This window comes from Nannospalax galili, unplaced genomic scaffold (genome assembly GCF_000622305.1).
Source record: "Nannospalax galili isolate Female #2095 unplaced genomic scaffold, S.galili_v1.0 scaffold213, whole genome shotgun sequence".
In the NCBI taxonomy this organism is placed as follows: Eukaryota; Metazoa; Chordata; class Mammalia; order Rodentia; family Spalacidae; genus Nannospalax; species Nannospalax galili.
In genome coordinates this window covers 2,833,964-2,847,644 of record NW_008335195.1, presented here as the reverse complement: position 1 = coordinate 2,847,644, position 13,681 = coordinate 2,833,964, and the positions used below count along the sequence as shown (strand labels likewise).

The 13,681-nt window shown below is 40.1% G+C and overlaps 2 protein-coding genes across 4 annotated transcripts in view; one reads left to right on the top strand and one right to left on the bottom strand.

The window, feature by feature from the left end:
• Nucleotides 1-4,116, top strand: part of LOC115069739 (RNA polymerase-associated protein LEO1-like) — an 8,195-nt gene extending 4,079 nt beyond the window's left edge. The window contains exons 4-6 of one of the 2 annotated variants that reach the window (XM_029561934.1): nt 105-308; nt 2,096-2,193; nt 3,140-4,116. In XM_029561934.1, the coding sequence (XP_029417794.1) occupies nt 105-308; nt 2,096-2,161 (270 nt within the window). In that variant the 3' untranslated portion in view covers nt 2,162-2,193; nt 3,140-4,116. Of the gene's footprint in view, nt 1-104; nt 309-2,095; nt 2,194-2,890 lie in introns of both variants that reach the window. The other variant, XM_029561935.1, reaches the window with a different exon arrangement.
• Nucleotides 4,117-9,227: 5,111 nt separating this feature from the next.
• The window catches only part of Tmod3 (tropomodulin 3), an 87,542-nt gene continuing 83,088 nt past the window's right edge, over nt 9,228-13,681 (bottom strand). For both annotated transcript variants that reach the window (XM_008829765.3, XM_029561938.1), the window contains one exon: nt 9,228-11,926. In XM_008829765.3, the coding sequence (XP_008827987.1) occupies nt 11,892-11,926 (35 nt within the window). In that variant the 3' untranslated portion in view covers nt 9,228-11,891. The remainder of the gene's footprint in view (nt 11,927-13,681) is intronic.

The window sequence follows — 13,681 nt, the reverse complement described above, 5'->3', positions numbered from 1 at the left end:
CACCCCCGCCTGAGAGTACAGAGTAGCTGAATTACAGGCGCATGCCACCATACCCTGTTGATACTAGCTCATTTTATAAGTTGAAACCTTTTGTGTTTTTACAGAAAAAAGAATGCTCGAGAGTGCCTACTTACCATTTGCGGAGGAAGAACCAGCAGGGCTCACACTCCACCCTCCAGGATCCTGACAGTGATGATGAGGAAGAGGAAGAAGAGAAGGAAGGAGAGAAGGAAGATGAGAAAGAAGAAAAGGAAGGAGAGGAAGAAGAGGAAAGAGAGAAGGAAGAGGAAGGAGAGGAGAGGAAGAAGGCAAGCCCTCCAGCCCTGGCTACTACTAAAAACCATCATGGGGGGGAAGACAGTAAGCCAGTGTGGCATCACATCGTATCTGAGAGGACAGGGCCCATGTTTGCTCTAGTGAGCTCTTGCTCCTATTATTTACTTAAGATAGCAGAACAAAGCCTCCATTCCCCACACCTTTTTTGGTCTGGTTAGGGCCACCCTCCCATAGAAAAAGTTAACTGAAAATGAGGCATCACCAAAACACACAAAACCTATTCTGCAAATGGTATGTATGCATGGGAGAAAATGTATACACATACCTGTTAGCACAGTTAAGGGCTCAATATTTAAGCTTCATAACTCTTAAATTTTTTGCGTGTTTTGCCTGCATGTATCAGAAGTGTATCAGAAGAGGGCACCAGATTCCCCTGCAGTTAGTAGCCAGTTGCTAGCAGGCATGTGAGTGCTGAGAACAAACTCAGGTCCTCTGCAAGCTCCTAACAGCTGAGCTATCTCTCCCCAAAACTCTTTTAAGACTTATTTTATGTATATGAGTATTTTGCCTGTACCACGTGTGCCTGGTACCTGTGGAAGCCATCAGAGGGCATCAGATCCCCTGGACTTGTTAGCCACTATGTGGGTGTTAGGGACCAAACCTGGGTCCTCTGCAAAAACAGCAAGTGCTCTTAACTGTTGAGCCATTTCTCTAGCCCCACACATTAAACATATTTTTTTTCTAATTTTTAAAGATTTGTGTCTGTGGGTACAAATAGAGACTAGAAGGGGGTGTAAGATCCCTTGGATCTGGAGATACAGGTGTTTGTGAGCCCTCTGATGTGGCTATGAGTTCTAGTCTGCTTACAGTATAGTAAGTGCTCTTAAATGCTGAGCCATCTCTCTAGCCCAAACTTCATAGTTCTTAAATGTACAATGAATAGCTGGGCATGGTGGCACAAGCCTGCCATCAGCACCATAGAGGATTCTGAGTTTGAGGCCAGCTTGGGCAACATAGCAAAGCTGTGTCTCAAAAATCTAAAAAAAACTACAAAAAGCCCCAATATATTCTTAAGGTTTCTTGGGTACTTGACAGTGCTCAGGGAACCTGAAACCACCTCAATCTGTCATCCAGCACGTGTAATTATATATATTTACCTTCCCACTAAAATTAAAAACAAAACAAAACCAAACACCTGCTGACATCTCAAAGAAAATGTACAGTGGGAAGTAACAACAGTCAGCAGAAGTAAAATTTAGGAATGAATAATCTGCCAGGTATGATAGCTCATACCTTTAGTCCCAGTACTAGGCAGGAGGAGCTCTGTGATACTGAGGCCAGCCTGGTTTACATAGCAAGTTCCAGGCCAGAAAAAAAAAAAAAGTCTTCATTTTTTAAAGCTGTTTTGGGAAAATCCACATTGAAAGAGGCTGGTAGAATGTGCCAAAGAGGCAGGTAGAAGAGGTCCTCGACACTGTTTATTACGAGATGAGGCCAAGGCTGGCAGCAAGAATGGGGATTCTTGCAGTTTGAGTGAGAAGGCAGAATCTTACATGGCAGTCAAAAGTGGCTTTTTTCCCAAGGCAGGAAGCACCTAACCACAGGGGAACTAACACTATGGCAGCACATTCCTGGCACTGATGGCACCAGGTCTATACAGAAAGCTCCAGAAGCCATTCTATTGGTTGTACTAATTTTAGTATGCTGGAAAATCGTAGGAAGAGCAGGCCAGTTACTTGGAAACAATCAGTAGTTATGACTCAAGGCAGATGCAGTCAGGTAAAGATTAACCCTATTCCTAAAATTTGTTTGCTTTCAGAGGAACAAGCCACATCGTCCTCAGACAGTGATGAGGGATCCAAAGAAGATAAGGCCCCAAAATTAAAGAATCAAAGCAGAGACTCGCCAGTGACAGAGGTAAGCTACATTCATTCAATTCCAGTGTTACTTTGTACCCACAAGCTGGCTCTTGGGAATGAAGATCAGGGGCACAGCTACACAGTTCACTGAAACTCAGGGAAACAAATGCAGTCATGAGTCAGTGACTCCCAGGTAGGGTATGGTACCTGGCAGGGGTTGGTCTTAGAAGGCTGCATGGAGCCCTGAAAAATGAATATTAGCTTTGCAAGCTTACAGGCCAGGCATTTCAAACTAGATAGAAAGTACTGTAAGGCAAGATGTAGGACCCTAAGGCATCAAGGTCATCTAGAGAGTGGTAAGCAGCCCAGTGTGGGTAAAGCAAAGGTGTTTTCGAATAGAACAGTGATCAAGGGTCACTTCATTTTTGTACTATTAAGATATTATTTCCTACAGATTCTTCATTTTCTCTTTCCTTTGTAAGATCAAATAATTTTGTCATAATTATGTAAGACTCATTATGCAACTGCTCCTAGGACATATTAATTCACTGTTTTCTGAGCACTAACATGTTCTGTTCTAGGCTCTAGAGACAGATAGGAATAAACATCACAGTTGCACAAATGTTTGAACAGTGGAGACTTGCTCATTCATTTTGTTTATATATACATTTAAGATGTATTAAAGCAACCAAAAAGCCACATTAACATAACGAATTATTGTTTAAAATCAAGCTTTAAAATACTGACTTTTATAGAAGCACTGAAGCAGAGGAACGTATTTCAAGTGATGTGACAGAAACACCAGTCAGCACTGAATGAAGAGTGTCCCTTTTGTCAGCCATCCAGGAAAACCTGTTTCAGGAGTCTGGCCTCCCAGAGATAGTGCTGTGTGGACACAGGTCACAGGGCAGATTCTTCCTTTATTTATCATCTCAGAACTACTTTGGGCAAGATCCCCAGAAATGTCTTATGTTGAATTTTACAACCTCTCTCTGTTTGTTCAGGAAGTGAACCTTCCAGAAAGAGGAAGCAGGGGGGCAAAGAAGACTGAAGCATGAAAGCACACTAGTGTATGTCATTTTCAAGCTAAGTGCGTTGTGGAGTTGAATCTAGGGCATTGTGCCTATTGAGCATGTATCTGACTACTAAGCTACATCCCTATCCCTTCAGCAGTTTGTATTAAAGTGATAAAAGACTTTTTACCAACAGGAACTGACTAGATGGGTGATGCAGAAACTCCAAAGTTCCATTCTCCTTCCCGTTTATTGCACAATTTTGTTGTTGTATAGCAAAAACATTTGTAATTAGCATTAGCTCTAGAAAGGGGATTTAGACTCATGTAGAACATCCAGAGGTCCTCAGCATCAGTTCTAAGTTTAGGGTTCTTTATATGGTGCTGGCCTTTGGGAGTTCAGGTGTACACGAGCCTTCAGGTCAACTCTTGCAAACCATGCATGAAAGCTTAACATTTGAAGGAGGAAAGATGTTTGGCAATTTTGTATTCCATGTGGTTAGTCACCTCTATTTGGTGTCTAAAAGAGCAGGGGTGACCTCAGCTCAGCATTGTTAACTGAGCTCGTTCAGAGTACACATGGAGGCACTGTCTCTCCAGGCACAGCCCCTAGCACTCAAGTCCTCTCTAACTCAGGAGAGCTGCTTGCAACTCAAGCAACTAGACCTCCCTGACTATCCACAGAAGGGAAAACAACATGGCCATTTTTACTCATAAAAATAGTGATTTCACCCAGGTATGGTGGCTCATGTCTAATCCTAGTACATGGGAGGCTGAGGCAGGAAGACTGCTGTGAGTCTAAGGCCAGTCTGGACTACAAAGAGACCCAGTCTCAAACAAAAAGTAATTTCATGCAATTCAATTTATTATCAGTACTCACTCTTGTCTGTCTATAAAATTAAACTGGGTTTGGAGAGGTGGCTTAGTGGGTAAGAGCACTGGCTGCTCTTGCAGAGCACCCAGGATCATTTCCCAGCACCCACATAGCAGCTAACAACTGCCTGTAACTCCAGTTCCTGAGGAATCCAATGCCCACTTCTGACTCCGCAGGTACTGCACAACACAGGTGCACCTACACACATACAGACAATACACTCATGCACATAAAATAAAAATAATTAATAAAATCGACAAACACAATGCAGGTGACAGGATACACTGTGGACCTGATGACAGCCAGTCCTGCTAATAATATACACTAAGCGATTTTTACAGGAAGGCAGACATATCAGAGGCTTATATCCATTCACACACACACACACACACACACACACACACACACACACACACAAAATGAATCATGTTATGGATAGACAAGACTGAGTACTGATGTGAAGACTGTCACCTAATGATTTTATATCAACAGCAAAATACATTAAACCATGTAGGCTTATGGACAGCTACCTTCTTGCTGGCCCTCATTTGGTGGCCACCAATCCCATCCTAAGAGCCCTACTCTGGGGACCTTATATAACCTTAAATAAGGCTCCATCTCCAAATACTATCACTATTCCAAGTTAGGGCTTCAGCATACGGGTTTGGGAAAGATATAAATATTAAGTCTATAACAAGTAGGAAAGGGTCACTAAGGAAAATACATACACCAGTTTTTTCAAGAGTTTATTAGTTTTTTAGGTTAATGTACAAAGCAATGGATTTTGCTGTGGCATTTTCATACAAATGTGTCAATGTACTTTGTTCATTTGTTCCCCTCCCCCACAAGCTTGCTTTTGAAAGAAGATGTAAAAATTTAAATGTTAAGACTTTTGGAACTAGAGATTATATGCTTTTTCAAAAATCCAAGTCTATAGGATACTTGATGAACTTTATTGAAGTTACTGGTTCCAGTATATATGTACTAAATGCCTATAGTATAATCTTCAAAAGAAACATTACTGTGTTATGAACTGGGTGGATAATACTTGCTATTATATAAATGTCAAGTGTTATAAATTCATTCTTGTACTTATAAAATTGAATGAAAAAATAAAGCATTTAGAGTATCTTGATACATTATCATTAGAAAAGCCAAACCTAAATACCTGATTTGATGGGATAAAGGATGATGCACTGTCATAAAGGCTTGTTCAGACTTTAAACAAAACTAAAGCCAAAAGTAATTCACCCAGAGACTGAAAAAGAAATAAAGTAGGTATTTGAAATTACAAGGATTTTAAGTATGTGCATACTTTTCAAAACTTTCCCTGCTTTTTAAAAAATATTTTATTTATTTTTTATTTTTGTGTGTGAGTGTATTGCTTGCATGTATGTGAGTGCACCATGTCATGCAATGCATGACTTGGAGGTCAGAAGAAGGCATCAGATTCCCCTGGAACTGGAGTTAAGGATTGAACCCGGGTCCTCTGCAACAGCAGTCAGTGTTCTTAACCGCTGAGCCACCTCTCCAGCCCGTTTCCCTGCATTTTGAGACAGGGACTTGGGAGACAGCTCACTTCCAAAGGCCCCATCTCCAAATACCACTACTGCATGTTAGAGCTTTAGCATATGGTTTTAGGGAGAATACAAATACTGAATCTGTAACAGGAAGGAAAGAGTCACTAAGGGAAATTAGTAAGTGTTCTTTTAAAAGAGTTTATTGGGGGCTGGAGAGATGATGGCTCACCAGTTAAGAACACTGGTTGTTCTTGCAGAAGACCCGGATTCGAATCCCAGCCCCCACATGGCAGCTAACAACTGTCCGTAACTCCAGTTCCAGGGGATCCGACGGCGTCTTCTGTCTTCTGCAGGCATTGCACGACATGGGTGCACTTACCTACATGCAGGCAATACATGCATACACATAAAAAAATAAAGACACATTAAAAAAATAAAAGAGTTTATTAATTTTTTGGTTAACATACAAAACAATGGTGATCCTGGACTAGTGATCCCAGATCCCAGTCAAGCTACTAAGTGTTGGGTTCCTTTACAGCTAGTGATTCACTTTTTAAAAAAAAATATTTTATTTATTATTTTTATGTGTATGAGTATATTGCCTGCATGTATGTGAGTATACTCGTGTCATGCAGTGCCCTGGAGGTCAGAAGAGGGCTTTGGATTTCCCTGGAACTGGAGCTAAGGACAGTTTGTAGCCACCCTGTGGGTGCTGGGAATCAAACCCAGGTCCTCTGCAAGAGCAGTCAGTGCTCTTAACCGCTGAGCATCTCTCCAGCCCTGTAATTCACTTTTTATGCACACAAATCTAGAAACCAAATAAATAAATAAAAGGTTATTGTTCAACTGGGCAAAGTGGTACATGTGTATAGTCCCAGCTACTCACGAGACTGAGGCAGGGCAGCTTGAGCTCAGGAATTAGAAGCCAGTCCAAGCCAAGAGTGAGAATATCTCAAAAATTAAACAAGGGACTGGCTGGAGAGATGGCTCAGTGGTTAAGAGCACTGGCTGCTCTTGTAAAGTACCCAGGTTTGGTTCCCAGTACCCACATGGCAGCTAACACCATCTGTAATACCAGTTCCAGGGGAATCTGATGTCCTCTTCTGGCCTCCATGGGTATTGCACATAGGTATACTTACATATATGCAGGCAACACTGACACACATAAAAAAATTAAACCAAACAAAAAACACCTTTTGGTTTTAAGTAGAAATGAAATAAACTCTCGGAAATTGCTATAAATGCCAATCAAGAAACACCTAGAAGGAACTTGCTTCTTATTTGCCACGTGATAGTAAGAAGGCTGCCATTTGAAAACCAGTTTCAAAGGCTGCTGCTTTTCTTAGAAAGCTTTGGTTAAACCACACAAAAGAGTCAAGAAGTTAAAGTGTGATAGAGACAGAAGACAGACAAGGTGCTAGAGAATGGGCTCAACTTGACTTTGGTGGTGGGGGGAGCTGTGTTCTGATGTGGAGAGAGCTGATGGATGAACAAACAGTTCAGGAACTAAACCTAAGCACCAGCTGATCTCTATCTATGGAAACCCTCTTTAGCTTCATATAGGAGCATGTCATCCTGTGCCTCACCCAGATGGGCATGGGTCATCAGTGACATTGATGGAAAAGCTAACAACATGCACCAGAATGAGGGCTGGAGTCCTTCAGCAGGAAGCCAGACTAGCCCCGGCTTTGGCACTGGTACTTGGGGCCTGAGGCCTTCAGAGACTCAAGCATTTCCCAAAGTGGGTGCAAAGCAGTCCAGCCTGTACAACCAGCTGCCTTGACCCTACATGAACTGAGCTGCACTTTTTTGATCATAACTGAAGTTAAGACATCTGAATTATGAACTGTTTAAAGAACTTTGCACTGGGAGTTACTTTTATTTCATTTATATTTTTTCAATTCAGAGTATACATAGTTTAGCTAACTGGAATGAAAACAAGGAGAAAGGAAGAAAACTTTCAGAAGCTTAGTACTCTTGTGAAATTTTACTAAGACTCTCTGGATTATATACCATAAATATAAAAATCTAACTTAAGGCAGGTGTGGTGGCACAAGCCTTTAATCCCAGCATTTGGGAGGCAGAGGCAGGTGGATCTCTCTGAGTTCAAGGCCAGCCTGGTCTACATAGTGAGTTCCAGGCCAGCTGGGGCTATAGGGAGATCCTGTCTCAAAAAGACACTGCCTCCCCCGCCCCAAAAAAATCTAACTTGAAAAATAAAGTGGGGCTGCTGAGATGACTCAGTGGGTAAAGACATTTGCTGAACAAGCTTGACAACCTAAGTTTGATCCCTAAGAACCATGTAAAGGTAGGACAGAACCAACCTCACAAAGTTATCTGTCTCTAACCTCCATGTGTGTGCCTACATACACCTACTATATACACACATGATAATACTAGTAATTTAAAAATTTTTTAAAAGCACTGAGAATTTGTTCTTAAACTTACTTTGAATATACAAACTAATGTGAAAATTTTTACGGCAACTATTTGCTCTGTATCAAAACAAATTGACAGTCTGCAAAATAGTGAGCAAAACCTGTAAGGTGAGGGAGTATCCTAAATGTGTCAAATTTACACACATTTACAGTTAACAAAACATGGCTAGTGGTATTTTTACGTATCCTTAAAACAGGTATCCTAAGCCCAATTCTTCACATGTTAATGAAGGCTTTCTAAAATACCTAACAAAGCCAGGTGTAGTGGCGCACATCTTTAGTCCCAGCAGCACTTGGGCGGCAGAGGCAAGAGGATCTCTGTGAGTTCTACATATCCAGTTCCAGGACAGCTGGGGCTACAGGGAGACCCTGTCTCAAAAGACCAAAAAATAAGATAAAATAAAAATAAAATAAATAAAAATTAAAAAAAACATAACAAAAAGTAGAAACAGAAAAAAAAAATGCATGTGTCAATGTTTGATGATAATTTACTTAGAAGTGTCTCTTTTTTCCTTAGTTAATCCCTAACATTGGCCCTTCTAAATGACCAGATTGTAAGGTTCAGTTTAAAGTTTATAAAATGTTTAACTGGAATTATAGGCAGTTGTGAGCCACTTGACTTGGATGCTGGGAACCAAACCCAGGTCCTCTGCAAGAACAGCAAGTGCTCTTAACCAGTGAGATGCTCTCTAGCCCCTACATAATTCAATTTTATAGGGAAGGACTCATGGAATCAAATTATAGCGGAGAAAAAGTTCAATATGATGTAAAATATTTGCCTTTGGATGGTATTTTTCTCAATTTAATGGCAACTGATTTGTCTGTAAGCAAGTGTTAGACTGAGAACTATCCAGAAACCTTAGAGATCTTTAAGAGCAAATGAAGAAAACAGCTTTAAAATGTGCAGACCCAAGAAGTCACACCCTATGTCTGGCAGCAGCAGCAGGAGCTCGCTCTCAAGTGCCCACGTGCTCAGCTCTTTGGGGTGCCATGTCTTCAGTGTGAAGCAGCTCTGGAGCTGGGCTGTTCTGAGGGGCACAGCCATACAGTACAGCACTTGCAGGGAGGCAATGGCTATGACTACAGATAAACCATGATTCCTCAACTGCTGGGATGGACAGTGGCTCCTGACTTACAGTGAAAAAGTGAGCACCCTGGGAACTTTTGAAACTTAGTAACTTCATCTTATTTTAGTGACAACAGGGGTTAAACAGTGTAGAATACAACTAATAATTTATCAAAATAGTCTTCCTTTTATAATTTTATTATAGCATGGATCCTTCCTTCAAAGGAAAACACACCAGAGGGTTACCAGCTGGAAAACAACTCTCAAAATTCTATTTACAAGCAACTTTTTAGGAGTGCCACCTCTTCTTGCACAAAGCAAGAGTGTGGGCTACATTACTCAGCAAGAATGTGCATTTAATGATCAAGAAAACTGCCTGAAATGGCCAACAATCTGCTAATATATGCAGCACGAAGTTTATTTGGTCTTTTAAATGACAGGCACCATTAGAAAATGTATTTTAGTTATTCTTTAAACTTTTAGTAGGCTTAAGTGGCAAGTGTATAGCACCAAGTCCATTTTCAACATATTACTATTAGCCACTAATATTGAATTTTTTTTGGTCTTTTTGAGACAGGGTCTTCCTGTAGAACTCACTTTGTAGCCCAGGCTGCCTTGAACTCACAAAGATCCACCTGCCTCTGCCTCCCAAGTGCTGGGATTAAAGGCTTGTGCCACTACACCCAGCTTGAACCTTTAATATATATAATTTCATGTAGACATACTGAAAAATTGTAATTTTAATACAATATGAACATTCAATTTTACAAAATGGGCATTAAAAGCTTTTAAAAACATCCATTTAAAAATGTGAATAATATTCTCTTAGCTAACTAGTTAAGTTTAAACTGATTCAGCTATACAACTTAAGGTTTTAGAAAAATCTGGCTTAAAAATTAAAACTTTCAGAATCTTTATTACTCTAGTATAAAAATCTCAGAGCAATTTTAAAATATTGAAAATTACTAAAAATTTAAGAGGTGCCAGATTTTTAAAGATCAAAGTAAACACTGCTCTCCATTATAATTCCTAAAAGATTTTATCTATTCAATTGGATGAGTGTTCACACTCAAGTTACTTATAAAGGAATCTTTTCTTCAGTTATATAATGTATTGTAGAACAGAACTAGAATGCTGTAAGCAAAACACTCTCCTTGTTCCTACTTTGATAAATAGTAAGTGAATTGTAAAAACTAAACTGTCTAGCTAACATCAAAGTAGCAAATCTTTTGCAATTCTATTTCAAAGGTCTTTTTCTTTTTAAAATCAACAGTAAGCCACCTTGCTGCTATGTGGACATACCTTCCTGTAAAGGACACAGCCAGGCCTGACCTTCTGAGCTAGGCTACTCTTCTTTTGATCATCTGTGGCTGTGAATCTCTGCCACTCCCAGAGGAGCTGCCCTACGACAGGGCACAGATAGAAGCCCACATCCTCTAGTGCTCTTCAGTGCACAGCCTCACTCTCCCCTACTGCCACAGTACATTGCTCAAGTGTTCCCTCTTAGTACCTGGGAAATAAAGACCACTTTTGCTACAGAAATTATTTTTACACAATATGGATTTAAAAAGTACAAGATTAAAGAAATCATGTATTAAAGTTGGATTTCTGGAGAATAGCAGTTTTTGTGATTGGCTGGACAATATGTGGTAGGGATTAAATATTGTTCATACAATTCTGCACTGTATACATGGAACTATAGAGAGCTTCTTACCACACTGCAGTTTCTTCCTTCCTTTCTTTTCTTTTTGTTTTTTGATTTTTGAGACAGGGTCTCACTTGTAGCCCAGGCTAGCCTGGAACTCATTATGTATGTGGCCTTGAATACCTGGCAACCTTCCTGTCTCAGCCTTCCAAGGGCTAGGAGTACAAGTGTGTGCCACCATGTCTGACTCATGCTCCAGTTTCTAACCCGCAGTGCTCGTCACTTAATGGCCATTTTGCAAGTTTCTCATGCTTGAACTCCAACCTATTATGTGCTTGACAACAGCTTTCTTTCTTTCTTTTTTTTTAAAATACTCTAAATAACTGAGTATTAGCTGATAGAATTTCGTGGGCAAGAAAACAACTTCCCTGAAGCTTTTTACTGTTAGCTTTAACAAAAATTTGACTCCTGTTGTAAGATGAAAACCTGTAATAATCTTAGATATAACTATATTTTAAACAAGGTATGCAACAGGGCAGAGCTGGGAACTATTACAAAGAAAACCAAAAAAACCAACTCAGTATAGCTGAGACCCATCAGTCAGCGCAACAACCTGCACTGCACAGAGAACTGTTTTGTCTCCCTGGAGACCGGCTTTGGCTTATACAGATACATCAGATTTTGAGTCAGCTGTTAAAATTCTGGCATTTTATTTCCTTGATAAGGAAAAAGCAAACTCTTGTTAAATCTGTGCATTTTTAAAAAGGAAACTGCTTTAGGTTGTGCAACAAAGAAAGCCTCCATGGACCTCACCACATATACAAGAGGCAACAGCAACTGAGTCAGCAACATCCTCTTTTGATTTAAAAAGATTGGTCCTCAAGATGCTCAAAGTTTTCTACATACATGGCTTCTCAAACTTTTTTCAATTATAAATTTTTTTTGTCTAAAACTCATTATAAACCATTCAATTATGCTAAATCAAAACCAATTTCAGTAGGAATGCTTCAAAATATAAAATACTTATTCCTGATTTTACAAATTGAAACAGATAATACCTTAAACTAGGAAAATTATACATATAGTTAAAAAAAGGTTTCCAGTCTTTTCCCTTCTACCCAGGAAATTTTTACATATGATGCCACCAACAGGAGCCCTTGGTGATTTTCTGAAGTCTTCCAAAGATTATACCTTGGAATGCTTACTGGTGGTCCCCTTCAACTCGCCTCTTGCGCACTGTAAGAAAAATAAAAGCTTGTTACAAATCGTTCTTTGTTTATAAAATGTTAACCTATTTATAACAAGTTTCTATATTTATACAGCTAAAGTCTTTTTTTTTTTTTTCTAACAGGGTCTCCCTACAGCCCCAGCTGGCCTGGAACTCACTGAGTAGATCAGGCTGTCCTCAAACTCAGAGATCCACCTACCTCTGCCTTCAAAGTGCTGGGATTAAAGGTGTGAGCCACCATGCCTGGCTTTTATACAGTTAAAGTCTTATAAAAATGAAATGATAGCTGGACATGGTAACTCATCCACATCTTTAATCCCAGCACTCGGCAGGCAGAGTTCTGTGAGATCAAGGCTAGCCTACTCTACACAGTGAGTTCTAGGCCAGCTGGGGCTACAGGAAGACCCTGTCTCAAAAAAATAAAGAAAAAGAAAAAACAAAACAAAAAGATTTTTTTAAATGTTTAAAAATCTAACAACTATCTGTAACTCCAGTTCCAGGGGATCCAACACCCTCTTCTGTCCTCCTCGAGCACTGAATGACACAAGTACAGTTACACACATGCAGGTATAACACTCATACATGAAAAATAAAAATAAATTTTTTTAAATTAAAAATAAAGTAGGGCCTGGCTTGATGACCCATGTCTATAATCCCAGCACGTGGGCAACAGAGACAAGAGAATCAGGATTCAAGATCATCCTCTACTACATAGTAAGTTTGACGCCAACCTGGACTATATGAGACTCTGTCTCAAAAATGAATGAATGAATGACTAAATAAAATTCAGGAAAATAAAAGAAAATAAGGAGCCAGGGGTGGTGGCACACACCTTTAATGCCAGCATTTGAGACGCAGAGGCAGGTGGGTTTCTGTGAGTTAGAGGCCAACCTGGTCTACATAGCAAGGTCCAGACCAGCAGGGGTACAGGGAGACCCTATCTCAAAACAAAACAACAAAACACAACAATAAATACTTCAAACGTGTTTTTCATTGAAAAATACTAACCCTTATTTCTTCATTTTATGCTGGAGTGGGTGGGGGAATATCTTGCAAATAAAAGTAGACCTTTTCTTTGTATTTCAGAGCTGTTCAATTATAAACACTGCTGAAATTCATTCAAGCGCTAGTCTCCTTAAGGCTTCTTAAATGCAGCTGCTAACCTGTCTAGATGTTTAACTTGCACGTTTCAAAACCTGTCAGTTAAGCCTTGCTTACTGTTACTGCTCTTCTCTGAAGCTATAAGCCAGAAGAGAAATTAATGTAGCAAATTGGAAATAGGCACCCTATACTTGATGGCAACACAAAAGACTGGCTGATGGGCTAGGGTGTAAGACACTTCAGTCCTTGCCCTAGAAAATGAATAGGATTAAAGGGCTCCTCTTCTGGCAGCCTCTAATGAGGCTGTGTCTTCTCAGTTCGGAAACAAGTAGCGAACTGATTCCATCACGAGCATACCTGGTCTATTCTAAGGGGAAAAAAAATTAGTCAAACCTATTGTTTGCCAAATTTACTGGTTAATTCCCTTAAGTTGTAACACTGGCAACAAGAAGACAGAGCTCTTTAAAAATATCTCAGGCTGGAAAGATGGCTCAGAGGTCTAAAAGCACTGGCTGGTCTTGCAGAGGACCTGGCTTCAATTCCCAGCACCCGCATGGCAGCTAACTTCAGTTCCAAGGGATCTGATGCCTTCTGACCTCCAAGGACACTGCACAACACAGGAGCACTTACCTACATGCAGGCAACAGACTCACATACATAAA